At 39.6% G+C, this 26,298-nt stretch overlaps 1 protein-coding gene across 1 annotated transcript in view; it reads left to right on the forward strand.

The window, feature by feature from the left end:
* The window catches only part of CDCA2 (cell division cycle associated 2), a 45,032-nt gene extending 19,927 nt beyond the window's left edge, over nt 1-25,105 (forward strand). The window contains exons 8-15 of the mRNA XM_055427246.2: nt 57-265; nt 1,071-1,155; nt 1,802-2,019; nt 6,719-6,797; nt 7,908-7,993; nt 8,838-8,975; nt 20,706-20,880; nt 23,773-25,105. Coding sequence (XP_055283221.2) covers nt 57-265; nt 1,071-1,155; nt 1,802-2,019; nt 6,719-6,797; nt 7,908-7,993; nt 8,838-8,975; nt 20,706-20,880; nt 23,773-24,989 — 2,207 coding nt within the window. The 3' untranslated portion in view covers nt 24,990-25,105. The remainder of the gene's footprint in view (nt 1-56; nt 266-1,070; nt 1,156-1,801; nt 2,020-6,718; nt 6,798-7,907; nt 7,994-8,837; nt 8,976-20,705; nt 20,881-23,772) is intronic.
* The last annotated feature ends 1,193 nt before the right edge of the window (nt 25,106-26,298 follow it).

Here is a 26,298-nt window from a genome sequence, read left to right on the forward strand (position 1 = left end):
GTAGAATGCACTGATTCAGACGTATACCCCCTCATGGTTACAACTCTGTGTTGAAGGAATCCAGGATGCTGCCTCCATAGAAGGGAGAGGATCCAGTGATGCCGTTTCAGTTGATAAATGTACAGAAGTGAGCACAGACACAGCTCCCGAAGTCAGGTCCCTGGTTACCCCACTGTGCCAGAGGGACCTTCCATCCTCCAAGACATTTGTCCTACGTTCGGTACTGAAGAAACCCGCTGTGAAGCTGTGTGTAGAAAGCCTGCAGGTCAGTAGACAGCTAAACCTCCTAAAGCAAATCGAATAAAGATTGCTTTTGGTTCCCAGAAGTACCTCTGAAATGTTATGTCATATATTCCTAGCGGAAAATGTCTCACCCTAATTTTTTTTTTGCCTCCTCTTTCTCACTTGTATTAGCACTGGGCACTTTCTTTTTGCTTTTTATTTTTCCATTTACACTCAGTATGAAATATAGTATGTTGAAGATTCCACATGCCTCGTGGCCAAAAAAAAAACACAAAACATAACACAAAACCCAAAACATAACAGAAGCAATATTGTAACAAATTCAGTAAAAACTTTTAAAATGGTCCAAATAAAATAAAAATAGTGCACATTTAAACAAAAGAAAACCAAAACCCAAAATACCCTATTATGCTATTTACATACTTTTTTTTTTTCTTGTTTTGGGGAAAGTTTTATACTTCAGATCATTTATACAGTATACCTCAGTTGACACTGTCCAGAGTACACTGTAATTCTGGCCACTCGTATTTTCCTTAACTTCATTTGCCAGATCCAAAAGGAGGAAATGAATTTAGCCCACATTATGGATTACTGTTTTTTCATTTTGGCTTAAAACTACTTACTAGAGTAATAACTAGGAAACCCAGTTTTTCTTTGTGGCTAATATCATGGTATTTTAAGTTAGAGCAATTATGAAAGTAAAGGTAATCTGCAGTACTGTATAGTATCTATCCTTGGCAGAAAAGAAATTCCAAGTTGCCTTTCTTAATGACTGTGTATGTATATTTATACATGTAAAATTATTCATGGTTGTTTATTTTGTTTAGGAACACCATGACAACCTCTATAATGATGGGACTTGTCCAAGCTTAACCTCCAGTCTTGCAAACTGTTGCAAAGAACAAACAGCAGGTAAGAAATTCAGGTTTATTTTGAAGCATATGGATATAATTTTCTTGTTATTAAAAACATCTGAGATAGTCTGTGATATTTGCAATGACCCGCCAATGCCTGATGCTTCTGAAATTACCTGGGAATGAAGAACATTTGAGGGGTAGGGGATGGAATCTCTGTAGAGAGTCTCAGAATTAGTTCTATCCATTTCATCTATCCATTTTTTTTTTTTTGTATAATGGTGAAATTTGTAGAGGAAATGATATTCCATTCTTGTCATCTAAAATCAGCATGCAAAATTTACTTAAAATTTATTACCACATTTTAATTGGAAATACTGTATATCTCTTCCATTTTAAACTTTTTTTCTCTCTACAAACTATGTTTTGTATTATACGAATAGCCAATCCAGTCATGTTAAGATTCTAGGATATGCCTTTTAGATAAGAAATGTAGTTATCTACAGAAGGTCAAGAAAATTGTAAAGTACTAGCCTTTCCAATGCAGGAGACCTGGGTTTGATTCCTGGGTTGGGAAGATCCCCTGGAGAAGGGAAAGGCTGCCCACTCCAGTGTTATGGCCTGGAGAATTCCATGGACTGTATAGTCCATGCGGTTGCAAAGAGTCAGACATGACTGAGTAGCTTTCACTTTCATTTTCACAGCCTTGCCAAATACCAATAAGAGGAAGAGAGTTACTTTCGGAGAGGACCTAAGCCCTGAAGTGTTTGATGAATCTTTGCCAGCTAACACTCCACTGCGTAAAGGACAAACACCTGTCCGTAAAAAGGATTTAAGTAGCCTCAGTCCCCCGCTGCTTGAACAGTCTCCAGTTCCTGAGCGGTTACCTCAACCAAATTTTGATGACAAGGGAGAGAATCTTGTAAGTGTGGAAAGTATGAAACAGACTTGTTAACATTTTCATCATACCTCACCTATTTGCATGAGTAGTAATTATACTTTGAAATCATGAAACAAAATGAATGGTGGGTCATGATATAAATTAATGCATTTTCTAGCTAGATTACTACCAGTTTTCTCCTGTTAAAAACAATAACTTCCATGACTCCTTGAACATAGCATATTTCCTGGAAACTTACTGATTGTAAGATGTGCTGTTCTTTGAGAAAAAATGCTGAAAGTTAAACTGACACATACCATGTACTCAGATTTCAAAGGTGTTAAGATATGAAAGAGCAACAATCTTAGAATCAATATATTATAAATATAAATTGCTCTTCTAAATTTCTACAGGTAGGATAACTGGATTCAGGGATTTAAATTTTTTGATACATAGTGCTAAATTAGCTTTCAGAAAGCGTGTACTTGTTTGAACTCACAGTACTATAAGTAATCCTGTTTTATTATATCTTTGTAAACTCTGAGTATTAACTGTACTTTTTTTTTTAATAGCTTAATAGGAGAAAAAGATTACTTGAAAATTTTGTTAGTGAGGTTTGAACATTTTCACATGTTTGTAGGCCATTTGAATTTCTTCTCTTGAGAATTACCTATTAATTTTACTTACCTGTTTTACACTGGGACTGTCATTCATTCTCTCCTGCTATTAAACCTTGAAATAAGAATATTCTGCTTTTGGCCAAGATGGAGTAAGAGGGACCTAATTTATATTCCCGTGAAAAAGAACTCAAAAGCCAGAGAGAAAGATAAGAAATGGTGGTTCCCAGACACTGACTCCTAGAAGCACAGACAGTAATCCCTGGGTAACAAGGGAGGTGAACCTCATGACAGCCGCATCTTGCTGCCTGGGCTGGATTTCCAGGCTGCGGCACAGGGAGGAGTTACCTTGATGGAGCCTGGAAGTCTCCCTGAGTTGAGAAGATGCAGTTTGGGCCTGGGAAGGTGAAGGAGGCTGGAGTTCGCCAGAGAAGAGACTTGCACAGAGAGAACTCTGGAGATCTGCTAAGGGTCTCGCTGGAGTCAGTGCTAGTCTACATACCTTTGCTGTAAGCTGCCCCAGGCCAGGGAGGAACCGCTCAAATGGAGCAGAGGGAAATGCCTAGCGCTCACACAGGGCTTCCCAGGTGGTGCTTGTGGTAAAGAACTCACCTGCCAGTGCAAGAGATGTAAGAGACTTGGGTTCAATCCCTTTGTCGGGAAGACCCCCGTGGAGGGAGAGCATGGCAACCCACTCCAGTATTCTTGCCTAGAGAATTCCATGGACAGAGGAGCCTGGTGGGCTACAGCCCATAGGGTCACAAAGAGTTGAACACGACTGAAGTGACTTAGCATGCATGCACATAGGCCAGGAATTGTGTTCCCACCAACCCTCATAGCAAAACCTTATAATTCAGAGGGTGTCAGATGCTCAGAGTATTGACTCATTAAATGGAGCAGAATTAGACTAACAGCCAACTTGTATTCATGTAACTGCATTGCATAAGGAAACCCAAGAATATACGAAGTTTTTTCAGCAACCGTGAAGCTGTGGAGATCCAAGCCAGGTTGTAGGCATCAGATGTAATTGTCCACCCAGCCCTTCATCCCTCCTCTGAAGGCCCTCAATAAAACGGTTTGATCCTTCCCACCAAAACAAAAACTATCTAGCACCAAATAACGTTAAATTCACAATGCCTGGCATTCAAGTAAAAATTAGTAGTTGTGTAGGGAACAATGTCCATAATGAGGAGACAAATCAATCAATAAGAATAGACCCAGACATGATACCTATGGTAATATTTGTGGAGAGACAATCAAAGAGTTATTTTAACTATATTTCCTGTGTGTGCAAGAATGTGAGAAAAGATTGATCTTAAGAACACAAAAGATAAAGCAAAGACCCAAGTCAAACTCTATACTTTAAAATCTCCAGGAGTAAAAAATGTATTGGGTGAGATTAATAGCATATTAGAGACTGCAAGAGAAAAGATTAGTGAATTTGAAGATGTAGCAATAGAAATTATTCTCAGTAACACAGAGAAAAAGACTAAACAAGAATAAGCAGACAATTCATGATCTGGGACAACTTCAGGTGGTACAAAATGCTTGTAATTAGGGTTTCCAAAGGCGAGGAGATAGTGAAAGGAACAGAAAAAACATACTTGAAAAGTAATGGCTGAAAAATTTTCAAATTTTTTAGAATTAGAAGCCTATTGATCCTAAAGTTCATCAAATTCCCAGCACAGGAAATGTAACACAGAGAAAGCTTAAAATCAACAATAAATGGCCTAAAAGGAGCCAGAGAGGAAAAGACACCTGACCTAAGACAAAATGGAAGAGAGGCAGCAGCAGATTTCTTGCTGGAACTATGGGAACCAGAAGACAGTATAGCAACATCTTTTAAAAAATGTATTTAAGTACTTAGAGCAAAAAAATAAATACAAAATACGCGTCCAGTGAGAATTCTCTATTCAGTGAGACCATCTTTCAAAACAAAAAGTGAAATAGAGGCTTTTTCAGACATAGGAAAGTTGAAATAATTCTATTACCATAACAGGTTAGCCTTAGAAGAAGTATTAAAAAGGAAGCCCTTTACTCAAAAGAAAAATAGTTCTGCATGAAAGTCTGCATCTACGCAGGAATGAAGAGCACTGAAAATGCTAAATATTGGGGCAGATATAACAGACTCCTTTTTAATTAGTCTTCGTAAGGACAATTGTTCAAAGCAAGAGTAAGAACAATTTTTTGTTTATATGCAACCAAATTAGCATGGCATCAAGGTAGGGAGAGGTTCTTATGCTATAAACAAAGTGGAATAAGTTAAAAGATATAAACCACAGTAAAATGACAAAAATAACGTGGGATACAACTAAAGCCATGCCTAGGGAAATTTTTTAAAATTAAAGGCTATATTTGAAAATGAGAGGTATGAAATTAATGATCTCAGTCTTCACTTTAAGAAATTAGAAAAAGAAAATCAAACTAAGATCAAAGAAAGAAAGTAATAAAAATAAGTGTAGGGCTTCCCTGGTGGCTCAGTGGTAAAGAATCTACCTGCCAATGCAGGAGACACAGATTCGATCCCTGGTCCAGGAAAATCCCACATGCCTCAGAGCAGCTGGGCCCGTGCACCACAACTATTGAGCCTGAGCTCTAGAGCCCAGGAGATGCAGCTGCTGAGGCCTGAGCTCCCTGGAGCTTGCACTCTGCAACAGGGGAGGCCAGTGCTACAGAAAATAATGGTAAACTTCTAATCTGACTGTTCAGTAAAAAAGGCGAGGATACTCATTACCAATACAAGGAATAAGGGAGGCAACATGACTAATTTCCTAATAATAGATAATTGAAAGGATAATAAAAGAATATTATGAACAACTTTATATTGTGCCAGTAAATTCAAGAACTTAAGCTACATTCCTTAAAAGACACAAACTGTTGCTTTCACTCAAGAAGAAACAAGTGGTGTCATTAGCCCTGTATCAACTAGAGAAATTAAACTGTGGGTAAAACCTTCCCACAAAGAAAATTCATGTCCAAATGACTTTACTAGTGAATTCTGTCATTTAAGGAAGGTGCCATACTGGTTCTGCCTCAGTCAGTCAGTTCAGTCGCTCAGTCATGTCTGACTCTTTGTGACCCCACGGACGGCAGCATGCCAGGCCTCCCTGTCCTTCACCATCTCCCAGAGTTTGCTCAAACTCATGTCCATTGAGTCAGTGATGCCATTCAACCATCTTGCCCTCTGTCAGCCCCTTGTCCTCCTGCCTTCAATTTTTCCCAGCATCAGGGTCTATTCCAATGAGTCTGTTCTTTGCATTGGGTGGCCAAAGTTTTGGGACTTCAGCGTCAGTCCTTCCAATGAATATTCAGGACTGATTTCCAATTGAGTTGAGCATGCTTCCCAATTTATCACTGTCAGCTTTAACCTGATACCATAATCAGAAGTTATAAGAAAAGAAAACTACAGTCCAGTATCCTCATAAACGTATTAATATGCAAAAGGGAATAAATTATGAGTAAGTGAGATTTTACCCCCAAAAGCAAAGTTGGTTTAATATTTGAAAAACAGTCTGAGGAATTCATATTAACAGAATAAAATAGAAAAATGATATGGGCTTCCTAGTAGGTGGTGAAAAAGCATTTGATAAAATCCAGCGTTGATTTCTGATAAAAAATTCTAAGCACACAGGTGATATTTAACCTGACAGATTTTATCTATGAAAATTTAACAGCTACCGTTATACTGGCTGTGTAAAAGAAAAGATTTGACATTTGCATTTATATTTGTCTTGAAGCTTGCCTGAAAAATACTGTAATGTAAGGTTGTATTTGTTAATAGATTTTCTTACTTTATCGGGGTTAGGATATGGGACTTCAAATGATTCACAAAGTAACTTATTGGTGGATCATCAGTGCCTACCCTTCACTTAAAAGTTTTATTATTTTGGTGAATTATAGTTAGTAAATGTGGTTTCCTTTAGGATGATTGTAAATATTATAAAACAATTATATTCAGTATCTTATTTTGCTTTTTTTAAATTTAGTTAATCCCTTATTGATTTCCAATCTTTATGCTTACTACAATTTGTTCTACAAAGATATATCTTATTTTCTTTGGGGCACATTTTTTATATGTCCACTGAATTTAAAGATATCTAATTTCTACCCTTTTATTTGTTTAGGAAAACATAGAGCCTCTTCAGGTTTCATTCGCCGTTTTGAGTTCTCTTAATATGTCTTCAATCACTGAGACTCTTTCAGGTAGTAACTTTTAAATAATCATAAATATCATTAAATGTATGTATATATGAAGATCTCCTTGGTTTTAAATTTTTATTTTTATTGTCATAGTTGATTTTTTTTAAAAACCCAAATAGTATAGAAAAGCTTTTAAGAAATCTCTTATCCATCTCATTCCATTACAAGTCACATACTTTATAATCCCCCACATTTAACTTCCTTCAGTGGGTAGCCCCATTTTTTCAAGTCACTGCAAGCAGAGGAGTTGCTTTCTCCACTCTTAAGGATTCACAGTGAACTTCTTGTCAGGTTGCACAATTGAAAGGATAAGGATTGCAAGCATCATTTGTAAATAAACAAAATTGTTCATCAACATGGCATTTTGTGCACACATATCTTCCAAGGTCTCTGGCTTTTTTTATGATCATGATGAGACAACAAAGATCTCTCTGTGCTTTTTTGACAAACCAGGACTTGGCCGGCAAATATCATGGGCAGAGCAGGTAGGGTGGGAACCATTATTCACATCTCTCCCCAGTGGACATCCTTTAATGGATCATCAGCATATCTTGTTGTGTCTTGGACACAAGCTGAGCTCATTAGCACAGAATCCAATATGTGGGATGTTAAGTTACTAATAGAACTAAGTTGGAAGCATAGTCTGTCATCTTCCAGAGCTTATGCTCTTTGACATGCTTCACTACCTTCATCAAAAGGGATCACATTTCAATTTTTTGAACTTTGTGAAAATACTTTAATGTTTTAAAATTTTTTTGAATCTCAAAATTTATTTCTCATGGTAATTAACATTTTTGTTCAGATATGGGCTTTCCCGGTGATTTTAGCGGTAAAGAATCTGCCTGCAATGCAGGAGATACAGGTTCAATCCCTGGGTTGGGAAGATCCAGGGAGAAGGAAATGGCTACCCACTCCTGCATTCTTGCCTGGGAAAATCCCATGGACAGAGGAGCCTGGCGGGCTACAGTCCATGGGGTCGCATAGAGGCAGATACAACTTAGTGACTGTAGGATACTAAAAGCAAAATTAGTATTCCAGAGTATCCAGTGTTTCCAAAAGACAGCGGATCTAAAAGTTTTTGTGAACTTCCCTAATTTTGCTCTTGCTCATCAGGCACTGATTCCTCTGCCTCTTCAAGTAACCACGAGAATACAGCCTCCTTCAGAGTCGGCAGAGCTACGCGGACCTCTAGCAGAAGGGTAAGTGCTTGTGTTTGTTTCTAAATCTTGCAATAGCTTTTTTTTTTTTTTTTTCTGTTTTCGTGATCAAATGACTTATTGGTTAAATCTTGGTTTAATCAATGTTTTAAGAGCTAATACCTTGTCCTACCTACCATGTAACCCAGGGTGATGCTGTTTTCCTGATGTGATCTCAGTTCTGTTAGAAGTAAAATACATTAAAACAGGATGATTTCAGAGTGTGTGTTCATGTGGAAGGTCCTCTGTTTAGAAAGTTTCTTTGGGATCTCCGTGGTTTTATTATAAATTGCATCAAAGTGCAAAGTGGAGAAGAGTAGCAAGTAATTAACAGTCAGAAAATGACATAACTTTTCGTAAACTATGTTCCACTGTTTTTGATGTGAGCATAACTCCCACTGAATGCATGTCTTCTGTGATTTTATTAAATTAGCTGAACTTGGATTTTTCTCTACAGCACCATAGTGCATAACCATAGAGCATGCTGAGACTATTTTTTGCTCATATTGTTGGATGATAAACACAGAAGTCAAACTTAGATAATCTAACAGTTCATGAGTTTTCCCCCTCATAACCCATCAGTAGTTAGGTACTAATACTAAATTATAGGTGTTCAGTAGGTGTCTGAGACAATGATTCTTTTTTATTTGTTTAAATTTTATTGAACTCTAGTTGATTTACCGTGTTGTATTAACTTCTGCATGTTAATACTATTAATACTGCTGTATTAACTTATGCAGAAATGGGATGTAAAATGGTAGAACCCACAGGGGAGGGAAAAGACACGTGAAATGAAAATGTAACTGCCTGTGTTTTACGGTAGCCCTGCTTTCAATTTTCTTTCTAGAAGTTGATCAGTTTTTCAGAAGAGAGTGTTTGCAACTTACCCAATGCAGAAGCTCAGCCTTGTAAAGAAAAGAAAACTAATAGGAGGAAGTCTCAAGAAAGCAAGCGTGCAGAAAGAGTCCTTCCTCAAAAGAATCAGGTGAGTGTGTATTTAAAGATGTAATGAAGAGTAGACATAGTACATTTGTTTGTGGTATGGTTAGGAAAACACGAAAATACATTTTTTTGTAATTGACATGGGACCAAGAGTATTAAAAATCAAGTTATCATAGAACAGAAGGGGCCGTAAGAGATTATATACTCAATTGTGCATTACCCAAAAGCCATTTTTGCATTGTCTTCATTGGGTTGGGTTGTGTACACCCAGTGCTGGGAATCACCAACTCGAATGTGGAATTGATTCTTACCTTTGAATCTGTTCTAGTCTCACTTCACCCTCTTATGGGAATCCTCTGAGGGAGTTTCTCAGGCATGAGTGTGCCATCTGTCACTTGTTTGACTTGGCTGCTGCCAGTGGGTTGATGGATGACCTTCCATATTGAGGGCAGAATTCAGGAACTAGCTCTGTCTTCCTCCACTCCTGGAGGCCTGTGCCGGCTCATGACATCACTGTCTCTTTGTGGAAGGCGGCTCTGGCACTTTAACCCAGGTCCTGGTGCTCCCCACGGCAGTGACTGGACCCTCCCCTGTCACCTCCACAGCCTGTTGGTACCCAAGACCTTTGTATGTCCCCCTCTCCACCCCAGCCTCCTCTCCATCCAGTGTTCTCAAGCCATCTTACTCATACCTTCTCTAGTGTTATATTTACTTTTAGGCTTTCAGAATTCCTATGGTTTCATTTCCTATGTTTCCTCATTCATCCTAAGCCGTGTAAGCTGTTTTCAACACTCTTGTCTGTCACCTCGGGTCTTCATTCCTTTCGTTCTGCTTCCTTCCTGAGTTAATGCCACCATTGTCCCCTCTCCCACCTGACATTGCTGCTGGAGAGCCTCACGGGCTACTGCAGAGTCACTGTGTCAGATGTTATTATGTTAATAATTTTTCCATTATTTTTCCAGTATTTAGGTTACTAAGTTGTAACCTAGTGACTAAAATCCAGTGCATCTTTTGAGATATTGTTCCTACTGGCTGGCCCCGCAGCATTTGACAAAACTGAGATCTCTCCTGTATGGTCTCTAATAAAGGTTTGTGTCCTTCCACCCATTCCTAAATGTTTATGTTACCCCAGAGTTCTATTTTACTCTCTGACCTTTGAAACAGCTTATTTCCTGGGTGGTTTCATGGGCAACACAGTTGACAACGCTCATATGTTTCCTGTCTATAAATACAAGTTCAGCTCCCTACTAGGCATCTTTCCTTAAACTACCCTACCAACACTTCAAAAACCAACATTTCCATAACTAAACTCATCCGTTTAGACTCTGGAAGTTTAGTTTTTTAGTGTTACTGGAGGAGATACGCTAGCAAAATGAGGAAGTACTTTGAGAATTCAGGACTCAGTGGGTCTAATAATAATGCCAGAAAACAGAAATCTCTGATCATCGCTGTTCAGTCAGCCTGGAAGAGCAGTCAGCCCAAATTTGAACAAAAGAAGAGTGCTCTGGGGGTGCGGTTGGCGGGGGGGTGTCTCTGAAAGGAAGAAGAAAAAGGCCTGTGATTGAGCAAATCAAAGTTGTGCCAGATAAGAAAAAAGGTCATTCTGTACCATCCCAAAGAAAAGTCTGTATGTAGGAGTTTTGGAGCAAATAGAAACCAAACTCTGGAATTCTCTAGTGGTCCAGTGGTTAAAAATTCACCCGTCAAGCAGGGAACACAGGTTTCATCCCTGATCCAGGAAGATTCCACATGTCTGGGTTCAACAAAGCCCATGCACCACAACTACTGAAGCTCAGGGACTCAAGACCCATGCTCCGTAACAGGAGAAGCCACCACAGTTAGAAGCCCACTCATTGCAACCAGAGAGTAGCCTCTACTCACTGCAACTAGAGAAAGCCCACGTGCAGCAACAAAGACCCAGCACAGCCAAAAATAAAATTTTTAAAAACAATAGAAAGGGAACTTTTATAAGTGTGATTTCAACCAACAGCAGGGTGTAAGGAAAAGTGCATTTTTTACCTTCTTGGATGTCTCAGTGGTAAAGAATCCACCTGCCAATGCAGGAGTTATGGGAGCCTGGCAGGATACATTCCATGGGGTCGCAAAGAGTCAGACACAACTTAGTGACTAAACAACAACAAGCCACCCAGTCTGCAGTATTTTGTTATGGCAGCTAATATGACAAATCAATATATTGCCTTTTATCTAAGAAGTTCAGTTCAGTCGCTCAGTCATGTCCAACTCTCCGCGACCCCATGAATCACAGCACACCAGGCCTCCCTGTCCATCACCAACTCCCGGACTTCACTCAAACTCATGTCCACAGAGTCAGTGAACCATCCAGCCATCTCATTCTCTGTCGTCCCCTTCTCCACCTGCCCCCAATCCTTCCCAGCATCAGAGTCTTTTCCAGTGAGTCAACTCGTCACATGAGGTGGCCAAAGTATTGCAGTTTCAGCTTTAGCATCAGTCCTTCCAATGAACACCCAGGATTGATCTCCTTTAGAATGGACTGGTTGGATCTCCTTGCAGTCCAAGGGACTCTCAAGAGTCTTCTCCAGCACCACAGTTCAAAAGCATCAATTCTTGGGCGATCAGCTTTCTTCACAGTCCAACTCTCACATCCATACATGATGACCACGGGAAAAACCATTGCCTTGACTACACGGACCTTGATTGGCAAAGTAATGTCTCTGCTTTTTAATATGCTATCTAGGTTGGTCATAACTTTCCTTCCAAGGAGTAAGCGTCTTTTAATTTCATGGCTGAAATCAGCATCTGCAGAGATTTTGGAGCCCAAAAAAAGTCTGACACTGTTTCCACTGTTTTCCCATCTATTTCCCATGAAGTGATGGGACCAGATGCCATGATCTTTGTTTTCTGAATGTTGAGCTTCAAGCCAACCTTTTCACTCTCCTCTTTCACTTTCATCAAGAGGCTTTTTAGTTCCTCTTCACTTTCTGCCATAAGGGTGGTGTCATCTGCCTATCTGAGGTTATCGATATTTCTCCCAGCAATCTTGATTCCAGCTTGTGCTTCTTCCAGCCCAGCGTTCCTCATGATGTACTCTGCATATAAGTTAAATAAGCAAGGTGACAATATACAACCTTGACGTACTCCTTTTCCTATTTGGAAGCAGTCTGTTGTTCCATGTCCAGTTCTGACTGTTGCTTCCTGACCTGCATACAGGTTTCTCAAGAGGCAGGTCAGGTGGTCTGGTATTCCCATCTCTTTTAGAATGTTCCACAGTTTATTGTGATCCACACAGTCAAAGGCTTTGGCATAGTCAGTGAAGCAGAAATAGATGTTTTTCTGGAACTCTCTTGCTTTCTCCATGATCCAGCGGATGTTGGCAATTGGATCTCTGGTGCCTCTGCCTTTTCTAAAACCTGCTTGAACATCTGGAAGTTCACGGTTCACATATTGCTGAAGCCTGGCTTGGAGAATTTTGAGTATGACTTTACTAGCGTGCAATTGTGCGGTAGTTTGAGCATTCTTTGGCATTCCCTTTCTTTGGGATTGGAATGAAGACTGACCTTTTCCAGTCCTGTGGCCACCACTGCTGAGTTTTCCAAATTTGCTGGCATATTGAGTGCAGCACTTTCACAGCATCATCTTTCAGGATTTGAAATAGCTCAACTGGAATTCCATCACCTCCACTAGCTTTGTTCATAGTGATGCTTTCTAAGGCCCACTTGACCTCACATTCCAAGATGTCTGGCTCTAGGTCAGTGATCACGTTATCATGATTATCTTGGTCATGAAGATCTTTATTGTACAGTTCTTCTGTGTATTCTTGCCACCTCTTCTTAATATCTTCTGCTTCTGTTAGGTCCATACCATTCCTGTCCTTTATCAAGCCCATCTTTGCATGAAATGTTCCCTTGGAATCTTTAATTTTCTTGAAGAGATCTCTAGTCTTTCCTATTCTGTTGTTTTCCTCTATTTCTTTGCACTGATCGTTGAGGAAGGCTTTCTTATCTCTCCTTGCTATTCTTTGGAACTCTGCATTCAGATGCTTATATCTTTCCTTTTCTCCTTTGCTTTTCGGTTCTCTTCTTTTCACAGCTATTTGTAAGGCCTCCTCAGATAGCCATTTTGCTTTTTTGCATTTCTTTTCCATGGGGATGGTCTTGGTCCCTGTCTCCTGTACAATGTCACGAACCTCCGTCCACAGTTCATCAGGCACTCTATCTATCAGATCTAGTCCCTTAAATCTGTTTCTCACTTCTACCGTATAATCATAAGGGATTTGATTTAGGTCATATCTGAATGGTCTAGTGGTTTTCCCCACTTTCTTCAATTTAAGTCTGAATTTGGCAATAAGGAGTTCATGATCTGAGCCACAGTCAGCTCCTGGTCTTGTTTTTGCTAACTGTATACCGCTTCTCCATCTTTGACTGCAAAGAATATAATCAGTCTGATTTCTGTGTTGACTATCTGGTGATGTCCATGTGTAGAGTCTTCTCTTGTGTTGTTGGAAAAGGGTGTTTGCTATGACCAGTGCATTCTCTTGGCAAAACTCTAATTAGCCTTTGCCCTGCTTCATTCCGTGCTCCAAGGCCAAATTTGCCTGTCATTCCAGGTGTTTCTTGGCTTCCTACTTTTGCATTCCAGTCCCCTATAATGAAAAGGACATCTTTTTTGGGTGTTAGTTCTAAAAGGTCTTGTAGGCCTTCATAGAACTGTTCAACTTTGGCTTCTTCAGCATTACTGGTTGGGGCATAGGCCTGGATTACTGTCATATTGAACGGTTTGCCTTGGAAACGAACAGAAATCAATCTGTTGTTTTTAAGATTGCATCCAAGTACTGCATTTCAGACTCTTTTGTTGACCATGATGGCTACTCCATTTCTTCTAAGGGATTCCTGCCCACAGTAGTAAATATAATGGTCATCTGAGTTAAATTCACCCATTCCAGTCCATTTTAATTCACTGATTCCTAGAATGTCGACGTTCACTCTTGCCATCTCCTGTTTGACCACTTCCAATTTGCCTTGATTCATGGACCTAACATTCCAGGTTCCTATGCAATATGGCTCTTTACAGCATCGGACCTTGCTTCTATCACCAGTCACATCCACAACTGGGTGTTGGTTTTGCTTTGGCTCCATCCCTTCATTCCTTCTAGAGTTATTTCTCCACTGATCTCCAGCAGCCTACTGGGCACCTACCGACCTGAGGAATTCCTCATTCAGTATGCTATCATTTTGCCCTTTGATACTGTTCATGGGGTTCTCAAGGCAAGTATACTGAAGTGGTTTGCCGTTCCCTTCTCCAGTGGACCACATTCGGCTGTGGTCCATGTGATCAGATCGACTAGTTTCCTGTGATTATGATTTCAGTGTGTCTGCCCTCTGAATTTACAATGAAGCAAATAAGAAGGGATTTGTGTATGCTGTCTTTTTTTTTTAACTGTCATTAAGAATCCAGAGCAAATAGATGGGGAAACTATAGAAACAGCGACAGACTATTTTCTTGGGCTCCAAAATCACTGCAGATGGTTACTGCAGCCAGGAAATTAAGATACTTTCTCCTTGGAAGAAAAGCTATGACAAACCTAGACAGCATATTAAAAAGCAGAGACATTACTTTGCCAATAAAGGTCCGTCTAGTCAAAGCTATGTTTTTTCTAGTATTCATGTATGGATATGATAGTTGGACCATAAAGAAGGCTGAGCGCCGAAGGATTGATGCTTTTGAACTGTGATGTTGGAGAAGACTCTTGAGAGTCCCTTGGACTGCAAAGAGATGAAACCAGACAATCCTAAAGGAAATCAGTCCTGAATATTCATTGGAAGGACTGATGCTGAAACTCCAATACTTTGACCACCTGATGCCAAAAGCTGACTCATTGGAAGAGACCCTGATGCTGGAAAAGATTGAAGGCAGGAGGAAAAGGGGACGACGGAGGATGAGATGGTTGGATGGCATCACTGACTCAATGGACATGAGTCTGAGCAGACTCAAGGAGACGGTGAAGGACAGGGAGGCCTGGCGTGCTGCAGTTCATGGGGACACAGGGTCAGACCCGACTGAGTGACTGAACAACAATAGAAATCCAGACTCTTCACTGGAAATAAGATAAACTTTAAAATCAAATTCAAAACCTTGTTAGACTAAATTTGAATTTAAAATATCGTGAACACATGCTTTTACCATTTAAAACAATTCTCTAGCTCTTTCTGTTGATAAATTGTAGAAGCACTGAGCCTCCTTTGTACCTAGATTGCCATGTCTACCATCTCAAATGAAAGGGATCAATATTACCTTAGTGAAATGACCACTTTCAGATTTACAGCAGCAAATGCAGAAAATGAACCCAGATTTGGAGCATTGTGCATGCAAGGATGCCTGAGAAACTTCTGGGGCCATGTTAAAAAACACACAATCATTTCAAAGGGTCCTCTGCTGACCAAAGGTAGGACAGTGTGACCATCAGAGATATTGATTGCAATGTTTTGAAACAGCAACATCAAACAGGAAAAAACACTTTATTTCCTCATAATGAAAAACTAGCCCCAAAAGTTAAAGGTCACCTTAGAAGCTGTCTAGGATATCAATTCTTATTTTCGGGTTTTTTCATTTTGGAAAGCCAGAAGATAAAATTTGAGCTATGTTTCAGGTAAACAAATAGTTTATAAGGGAAAGCTCTTAGGGATAGTTGCCACTAATCAAAAAGATTTGTTCACAAAGCTGTTGAATGTTAGGAAGAGGCTAATGGGGGAGCCAGAGGTCATGGGCACCTGAGACCGCTGATCATTTGTAGTGCCACACAGGGAAAGAATGTGGGCCTACTGTGCAATGAGGGCATTTACAACCTTCCATGAGATGCTTTTTCCTGAAAAGATCAAAGCTGTATCTAATTAAGCCCAGATCTAATATCTAGTTGATAGGAAGTATCAGGAGATAGACGAATATAAAGACATACTTTAGTTCAGTCACCCAAATCTAGAGCTTGGTGGCCACTACAGGATAATATGCCTCAAGGATATTCACCACATAAATGACAGGGATATAAGCCATAGAGCAAAGGAAATCTCAACCCAATGACATGTGTGGAGACCTTGTTCAAACCTGATTTGAACAGTTGTAAAATCACTGCAGATGCTGATTGCAGCCAGGAAATTAAAAGACGCTTGCTCCTTGGAAGGAAAGTTATGACCAACCTTGATAGTATATTAAAAAGCAGAGACATTACTTTGCCAACCAAGGTCCGTCTAGTCAAGGCAATGGTTTTTCCCGTGGTCATGTATGGATGTGAGAGTTGGACTGTGAAGAAGGCTGATCGCCGAAGAATCGATGCTTTTGAACTGTGGTGTTGGAGAAGACTCTTGAGAGTCCCTTATACTGCAAGGAGATCCAACCAGTCCATTCTAAAGGAGATCAATCCTGGATGTTCATTGGAGGGACTGATGCTAAAGCTGAAACTGCAATACTTTGGCCACCTCATGTGACGAGTTGACTCACTGGAAAAGACTCTGATGCTGGGAAAGGTTGGGGGCGGGAGGAGAAGGGGACGACAGAGAATGAGATGGCTGGATGGCATCACCGACTCTGTGGACATGAGTTTGAGTGTACTCCGGGAGTTGTGATGGACAGGAAGGCCTGGCGTGCTATGATTCATGGGGTCGCGGAGAGTCGGACACGACTGAGTGACTGAACTGAACTGAACTGAAAAAGACAATTAAGGGCCACTTGGAGAAAGTGGAACTCGGAAGAAATATTAGGGAAAACTGCTATCTCTGGGTTTTTTTGCACCTAAGTTTTTATTTTGAGATCATTTTCAAGATGCATGCTGCTACCAGAAAAACTAGAAAGATCCCAGCTACCCTTTGCCCTACTCCCTCCATGGTGACATTTTGCAAAACGGTTGTACAGTATCACAGTAGTAAGATAACAAAATACAGTCAAGATGCAGGATGTTTCCATTGATGCAGAGATATATTCTCGCTTTTAGCTCTATCCTCTTGCCACTGCCTCCCCCACCTAAACCCCCCAGCAGCCAGTACTGGAGGGTTAAGGACCAGTCTATCCTCCATTCCTTTCATTTTGTCATTATGTTCATGGAATCACACTTTAGGTAACCTTTTGGGACTGGCTTTTTCACTCAGCATCGTTCTCCGGAGATTTGTCCAGATCTGTGTATATCAATAGTCCTATTTATTGCTGACTAATATTTGTCATTTTAGAAAAAGGTAATCATTTCACAATATATATACTTATGTGTATTCCTTAAACCTACATAATGTTATACGTCTGTTACAACTCAAAGCTTGGAAAAATAAAATTTCATTGTACAAAAGGAAAAAAAATGAGCAATAGAATACAATGCCAGGTAATAGAATGTTTCTTTTTTTGTTGTTTGTGTGGAGGGGGGCGGGAGAAGCCCTTATCTCTTAGAGATATTGTAGGAGTTTCAGATGAGATGATGTCATGTCTGGGATTTGCTTTAAAATAATCAGAGCAAAGCGGGTTATAAATGAATCATGATTTCTATGTTAGTAATTAGAGGAGTTAGCTGTTGGGAACATGGGGTTCAAGGTCCTATTCTCTCTTCTTTTTGAGTGTTTGAAACTTTATGTTATTAAATGTTAAAAATGCAGCAATCTGAGCCCCTTATTTAGAGAGATGGAGCCAGCTACAGGAACTAAAAATGAGCCAATAAATAAGTAAATGGCAGGGACAGAAAAATGTTTGCTTTTCACTGGAAGCTTTCCTGTTCAGTTTGATGTGTTGCTCTGTACCTGAATTATTTTTAAATAATTTTGAAGTTACTCTAAAAACAATTTAATTGTGCAAATAATACAAAAAGTAAGCACTTCTGTTGCATGACCTCGTTCCCAGTGTGAGAAGAAATAATGGTGATTGGGGAGTAAATAGAATCCCCTTAAGCATAATATCTTCCTTTGTCCTTTGTCTCCAACTTCTAAACCATTCTCATCATTTCTAGATCACATGGCTTCCTGAGGATTCCAATTGCTTAGCTTCCCAGGTGGCTCAGTGGTTAATAATCTGCTTGCCAATGCAAGACATATAGGAGATGCGGGTTTGATCCCTGGGTCAGGAAGATCCTCTGTAGTAGGAAATGGCAGCCTACTCCAGTATTATTGCCTGGCAAATCCCATGGACAGAGGAGCCTGGCAGGCTACCGTCCATAGGGTCGCAAAGAGTTGGACACAACTGAGTACGCATGCACTCACATCCCTTGTTTATTACAGTCTAAAGAAGGCTTTTTGTATTGGAGTAAATTCAGGTGTTGATAAAATTTTAACCTTTGTAGACAAAACCTTCTTGTGGGTAAGATAAGCATTGCTAGATATGTTTTCATGACAGACCACAGGCTTTCATTCTTTTTTTTAATTAATTTTTATTGGAGTATAGTTGTTTTACAGTGTTGTGTTAGTTCATCTTTTTTCTTTTTGGGTAGTGTCCTTCTGGTCCATGACTGAAGAAACAATACTAGTCTTTCCTCATGTTTGGCAAATTTTGTGTTTAACTGTATTTTTCCTTTCTCATTCATTCATTAGTCCAATTATGTTTCTTGAGAAGCCACTAAGTTCCAGGCACTGTTGCAGATGCTGGAGACAGTTTATATAAACAAAGATTTCCAGAATCCTGTTAAAAGGGGGTTTGCTTGAGTCATGATCAGACACTGTCCTGATGACATTGATCATAGTATACTAACCAGCGTAGTAGGGCCAAGGTCACACAGTAACACTAAGAGCATAGTTTAATGTTGAAAATACTTCCTCCCCTATCAGTATTCAAAGTAGTAAGAAGATAAAGAATAACTAACACATAGTCTTTCCTATGATTCAAGCCATACTTAAACCATTTCACATATATTGATATAATGCTCACCACAGCTTTCTGTGGTATATGTGCTTTTGTGGTTCCCATTTTGCAGATGAGAAGACTAAGGTACAGAGAGGTGAGGTAACTTTTCTAAGATTACAAAGCAGTGAGTGAAGTGTCAGAGTCAGGATTTGAACTGAAGACAACTGTCACAAAGCCAAATATTTCTCTCTTGCAACTTAGCTATGGAGCCCAAGTAAAGATTTTTCTCTTGGTTTCCATTTCCACTGACCAAACTATTATTTTCCCAACTGTTCCTTGGAAATCAACAGATGTTCCCTGAAAAAAAAAAAGTTTCGTGGAAAAATATTTAACCCAGCATTTTTCTAATGTATATAGAGGTTATTTATACCGAGTACTTCTCAGAGAATTTAGTGTTCAGTGTATGCCATAAATCACTAAGAGGACCATTTATCTTTTACAGTTCTAAAATTATTTTTTCATGGAATGTTTTTTTCTTGTTTTGTTTTTGCAGGATATCTATAGAAATCTCAAGGAACTTAAAGTTCTGTGCCATTTCTGTACTCTTTAATGTCTTCCCCTCTTCCACACCATTCATTTCAATGCTGTCACCCAAATACTCTCTCTTAAATGCAGACTCAGATGTTTCCACTCTCTAAATCACCATGTGGTGAACCTTCCTTGCATTGAAGGACCATGCTGGCTTTGTTGGCCTCTCGTGCCACTTCTTTGTGGGTCAGTGGACCACGAACAGCTCCTCCTCTTCTCTCTGCTGCCTCTCTTAGATCTGTTCCCTGTGCATTCGCTTGAAAAGCCCTTCTTTGCACTCCCATCATCGACCGAAACAATTCTCACTTGTTTAAAATTTGGCTTAGACATTCCATTTCCTGTGGACCCTGTCTTGAAAACCTCCTGTAGGCCAGGTCTCCGTCTTCTCAATCCACGTAGAGTCTTTCCTGGTCTGTATGTATTACAGTTACTTGCCATTAAACCAAGAGTTCCCTAAAGACTTGTTTTTACATCTCATACCTAGCAAATTATTACCTGCACAAAGCAGTTTCTCCATGAATATTTGAATGGATGCCATTTTCCAGAAGCTCTAACTTTTAGCAATGTGTTCCTTATGTTGACCTAAAATCTGGTTCTTTCCAGTATTATCACACTGAATATAGTTCATTCTTTTTGCTCATAACAACCTATCTAATAATGCTGTATTATTTCAGTACAGTATTTGAGTTCCCCTCAAGTCTTCTCCACCTAGAAGTGGCATTGCTGGAACATCCATAGGAAACTTTTTTAAACAATAGAGCATTAGTGCTCAGTTACTGATAGGCAGTCAGAATTGAACACTGCATTCCAGATAGTATTAAAGCAGTTTTAATGTTTATAGAAACCCACATGTTTTTCATCAGTTATTACCAAAACTTTTCCCCTCATCTTCTGCTTATGCTTATGGAATTCCATCTTATTTTGACCTAGTCATTTTAATCTTGATTAGATCATCTCTTGTTTGAAGCAGCTTTGCATTATCTTCAAATTTTATGTACACACCTGTTGTTTCTTCATCCCCATCTCAGAACAGAAAGCAGTTTCCCATAGTTTCCAACAGAGAACTCGTTCTGGGTTAATCCTGAGTTATCCTAACCACATCCTAGTAACAATTCCTCTTGTCTTCTTGTACAGTGCCTCACCTGTTTTTCACTTATCCAGAACTTATTTCAGCACATGCTTTGTGGAAATACAGACCGTGACTCTACAATTCATAAATTGAGTTCAGCTTTTAATTTTAGTTGACACCTGTAAAATACCTAGCCCCTTCACTCTGACTCAAGTTTCTCAAGTTTTAAATGGAATAACCCATCTTAAGTTTTTCTGTAAAAATTTAATTTGAGGGTCAGAAGGGTACATGGTGCTCCATCTTTCTCAGTGACAGTGTTCTAATACATTTCCGCAGGTTTTAAAAAGTTGCAGAAAGAAGAAAGGAAAGGGAAAGAGAAAAGGTGTCCAGAAGTCTTTATATGGAGAAAGAGACATTGCCTCTAAGAAGCCACTCCTGAGCCCTATCCCTGAGCTGCCGGAGGTCTCTGAGACGCCATTGGTTGGGAGCCTTGTTGGGAGGATGTACTCAGGTATCGTGTTCTTTGTCACCATTGTATCTCTTCTCCCTCTTTGTTGCCATTTCACTCTTTTTTTCCCCTTTTCTCTTCATTGTGTCAAGAATACATAAATTTAAAATAGCAACTTTCCCTCCTATTCCCACAAGAATTTTAAGAAGCAGTGGGCAACTTCCCTGGCAGTTCAATGACTAAGACTCCAAGCTTCCAATGCAGGGGGCGTGAGTTTGATCCTTGGTCGGGAACTAAGATCCCACATGCTACAAGGTGGGGCCAAAAAAGCATGTTTTGTTTTGTTTTTTAAAGCAGTAGTTCTTTAACTTTCAGATCACCTAGATCCTTTTCAGTGGAGAAGGCAATGGCACCCCACTCCAGTACTCTTGCCTGGAAAATCCCATGGACAGAGAAGCCTGGAAGGCTTCTGTCCATGGGGTCGCTGAGGGTCGGACACGACTGAGCGACTTCACTTTCACTTTTCACTTTCCTGCATTGGAGAAGGAGATGGCAACCCACTCCAATGTTCTTGCCTGGAGAATCCAAGGGATGGGGGAGCCCGGTGGGCTTCTGTCTATGGGGTCACACAGAGTCGGACACGACTGAAGTGACTTAGCAAGCAAGCAAGATCCTTTTCAGAATCTGCTGGACACCCCCTCCCGAGAAACTCAGACACAGTATATTGCATATAATTTTAGGGGAAAGAATTTCCTATTACCCTGTCTTTGCTTTTTAAAGCATTTTGGTAAAGCAAAATGAATTCTGATTGGTGGTGTATTCCATTGCTGAAAGTCAACAAGGTGATGGCTCAGTAATAGGTGTATCTTCTATAAATTAAAAATAAAAATTAAAACAAAAAAAAAACTTGCCCGGAAATTGACACTGCTCAACATCTTCTGGAAGTAGCATTTATAAATCGAACTTGATTACTTGGAAAATTTTGTTGAAAAGGAAGATTAAGTCTGTTGATACCCTGATTAGATAAAAATTGGATTGGAGTTACATCTGGTTGGTTAATGCTTGAGTTTAAATCGACTAAATCATCCTGAAAATTGAAAATGAGTTCATTTGGTGCGTGAATTTTGTATGGAACCAGTTTTAAAATAGCTTCCTTTGTCAATCATCAAATATTTATAGCCTCCTTTCCATTTGCAACATGCTATAAAGGATCTATCGTAGATTCAGGGGTGAATATGGTACATGTCATTATGGACTCTTGGTGTGTGCTTCCCAGGTAGCACTAGGGGTAAAGAATCCGCCTCCTAAAGCAGGGGACAATGGGATAGAGACACAGGAGATAAGGGTTCAATCCCTGGGTCTGAAAGATCCCCTAAAGGAGGAAATGGCAACCCACTCCAGTATTCTTGCCTGGATAATTCCATGGACAGAGGAGCCTGGCAGGCTACAGTCCACTGGGCCACAAAGAGTCAGACACAACTTAGCAACTGAGCACAGTGCTGCTTAGCCTTTAGGACTTAGCCAGGCTGGCTGCGTTCCCAGGAAAACTCTTTGTTCACATTATACCTTTACTACCTGGTTTATAGTGATCTGTCCACCATCTTCCCCTGCAAGTTTTTGTTCCCATGAGACTGGAAACTAAGACCTATTTTCATTATATCCCCAGTTCCTCATAGGGGTTTTTCTAAAGGCATTTGAACAGTGACTGTTAGTGCATATCTTCCATCATGCATCCTGTTAGAGAATTTCTTTTCAAAAATACCTGAAGCTTTTTTTAATCTGTAGGTTTCATCTGCTCCATGGGTCTAAAGCCATCTCTCCATCCCTCTGTCTCTGCTTCCCTCCAGCCTGCTCCCCTACCTTCCTTTTCTAGTATGTTAATCTCATGAAAAATAGACAAATATCAGTGTTTTAAAGTTGTTTAAAGAGCCCAGTTGACATGGGTTGGTTGGCACCAAGGACCTTCTGTCCTATCTTATCTCTGGCTTTCCGTGACATTTGATTGTAAGTACCCAAATCAGGGATGTATAAATACCTTTTCAAACTGACAGGTTGTTTTGTAGGTTTGGGGCTCAGCTTATGTTTTTATCTTTCAGTTTCAATTTTGTTTGAAATATTTTTCATACACATTTGACTGACCAATTAAAAACTTTATTATCTGCAATAACCAGAGAGATGACTTCTCATGGTACTGAGATTGAGAGCTCATGAAGCCTGGATTCACTTAGGCTGTATTATGTGACCTAAAAACCTTGATGATGTGTTCTTCACCTGTGATGTAACACCAGGTGCCAGAAACACACGACAGGCTCCAGATAACATGTCTTCTTGGAGGGCGAATTATAGTCAGAGATGGACATGGAATGGGGGAGATTTCTAGAGAAGAAACCAACAGGGCTGTATTTGAGAGTATGGTGTAGTTCATGTTAATTTTTTAACACAGGGCATAAGACCTGAGTGTCTTCAGAAGTACCCTTTTAACGAAGTCCTCAAATGCCCCCAGAATTCCAGATTTTCTCTTTTCTATTTCAAGAGGGAACATGGATAGAAAAGTTTCCAAAGCACAATGTTGCCCGTTTTCAGTAATTCATTTTTCGGGAAATGGAAAATGTGTCTGCCTTACGCTAACTGACCTTGTAGTATGGGAAGCACATTAGAATAGAGGAAGCCATTTCAGGTACGGTTCTCATTTCCCTGGTCTCAGGTTGTATGCTTTATTAATTCATGCATTAAGTACATATTTTCTTAACTTGTATGTTGAGGAAGAACCGAGCAAGACAGACTGCTGACAGATGGCAGGGGAGGGGGGCAAGCACAGGGTTGTATTTGTAGGTCTATTGACTTTTTGAAAGCTTGAAACGCAGACTGATACAATTTGACACCTGTTTTGATTTGTGAAAGTTTATTTCCATTGTTGCTTTTTAATTCAATTTAACCTTATTTACTTACCCTTAGATGATTTCAACTCAAATGGTAAATTTGAAGAAGTGATGCTTCTGAAGAGAGAAAATCTTTTGTCTCAGGACCCAAAAGATTGGCAGGTGATTCAAGGCTTTAATAAAGACGATGTATATGAATCCTGCAGCTCTGACATGAAAAGTTCCTCATCTTTTAGTAATGCTACTTTTGAGCAAGATGCAAATATAAATTTTACAGAAATGGATGAAAATGAAAATATCCCAAAAGCAAATACGTTGGAAAGTGAAAACGAACTAAAAACCGGGACTGAGTGTGAAAACAGCCATATTTCTTGTACTTTGGCGACTGTAACACCCATTGTATCGGATAATCCAAAACCCAATTTTCCCCTGCAGTCCCAAGAACTTTCTGCTGCTGGTCAAAATGTAGAAAACCTCTTTCAAATCTTTAAAATCTCAGAAGATATGAGCATCAAATGTGAAAAACAGAGTGGCTTCTCAGTCATTCCAGAAGACAAACTACAGACTGAGCATCTCATACCCGATTCACAAAAAGAATGTGATTGTTCAGAAGATGTCTTAACTGACCAGAGAAATGTAAGTAAAAGTCAAGATGAGGATTTGGGACGAAACTCCACAGCAAATTGCAGTCGTGTGAGTGACAGAGAAAGAAAATACAGAGGCCACTCCGTGGGTGGTTCTGATGGGCTGGGTTTACATTTGGAAAGAACTAGCAACCTCCAACCTTCCTACAGCATGAGCAGCTTGGTAGAAATTAGTTTAGAAAATTCCCAACTGTGTGAAGATTTATCTCATTCCATTGAGCAAAGCCTTCAGAGAACCAAGAGCGAAACCAAAGTAAGACGCAGCTTGAGGCTGCAGAAAAGTTTGGAAAGCGAGGGAGGGCTCGTGTGGGTTTCACTTCCACCGCCTCCTGCCTCCTGCGCTTCACAGAGAACCAAGAGGAGAACAGTAGGCACTCTTGACAGCAGAGGCTTCGAGCCTGTGTCCTCCAGCCAGGATCCTTGCATGCTGCCCTCCACATCAAGTGAGGAAAATGGTGAGGGCTTTACCACTGCTCCTGCTGCCAGTTTACCTGGGAAGAGGAGGAGAAGAAGCTTCTGTATCTCTACACTTGTCAATCCTAAAAGTACCACCCAGTCAAGAGGCTACAAAAGAAGATCCTTTCTCAGCCAGAAGGGAGAGAACACGCCCCAAGAGACTTTGAGAGAATCAGACTTATCAGAGAACTAAAGCAGTCACTGACACTGCCAGCAGAACAGTTTGGCAAGAAAGAGGGTAACCCACCGTTCATGCCTGATTCTTTCATCCAGTTCCCATCTTTGTTCAACCTCAATGTTTTAAAAGTTCCAATAAAATCATTTGAGTTGAACCTACATTTAAGGAGAAGTAAGTGAATTTCTTCATCCTTCAAACCTAAAGCATTGTATTAAATATGTCTTCCCCTCAAAGGAGAAATGTTTTGTTGGTATTCTGTTCAAAAGGATTGCTTTCAGACCCAACAACTTCTCTCTTGAGTTTTACTTCATGTTGGCACATATTTACCACTGAAGCTTTAGAGTTTCTGTTGTGAAAAAGCATGTTTTAGAACTGACTTGTTTTATCTGGATGCGAAGAGTTTTGTTTCGGTTTGAATTTTTTTCTTTAACAAATTAATGCAATGACTAACTTTCTGAAAGTCGAAGGTTATATAAGGTTGAAAACTTAAAGAAAGTGGCCTGAGGTGAGGTATATTTTGTCTTGAAATATTGCCCCCCAAAACAACTAGAAAAGATGGAAATGATAAAACTTGTTTTGGGTTAAAGTTAACAGAAGTTTGAATCCTTTACTTTATCTCAAATAAAACTTTTAGGAGTTAGATTAAAATCAAATCTTAAACATGGGATTTTTCAAAACTTTCAATAAGCAATATTCTTTCAATAAGAATATTGCCAATCTATCACTATGAAATGAATCTATAATTTAGAAATAACTAATATGAAAACACTTTAACCTTCAAACAAGACTCTTGTATGCTTTGTCAGGTAGGAAATGGGAGATTGGTTTTTGGTGAAAATATAAGCAGTCTAGTGGAGGACTCATCTCCCATGTTATTCAAATTAGTCACAGGTAATTTGGGATTTAATTTATGGTTCTCCATTTAAAAAAAAAATCCAGAAAGAAACTCACTTGAAGGCCCCAGAAAATTGGTTTACTAGAAATCCAGTGGTAGGCTGCTGATTTCTTTCTTAACATGGCATTTTCCAGCCTTACTAATTTTTTATTTCACAATACCAAGTACTAGCACTTGTTTTTTCCAGTTAAGTTTCAGCGATACATCCTGTCACTTGGCGACAGCAGTTTGAAAATCTAAATTGCTATATATCTAGAATTTGTGAATGTGCATAAATCATTGTATCATTAAACAATTGTTTTTGAAATCCTTTAAATCATTAAGCTCTCCCTCTCCCAGTGATCACAGAAACATGTTAACAAATAGGGCTCTCTATAAATAACACAACAGGGAAGAAAGCTCCTGCTGGGCTCCCATTTCCCCCTCCTC

This window comes from Moschus berezovskii, chromosome 7 (genome assembly GCF_049115385.1).
Source record: "Moschus berezovskii isolate FMDL1 chromosome 7, NW_MosBer_1.0, whole genome shotgun sequence".
In the NCBI taxonomy this organism is placed as follows: Eukaryota; Metazoa; Chordata; class Mammalia; order Artiodactyla; family Moschidae; genus Moschus; species Moschus berezovskii.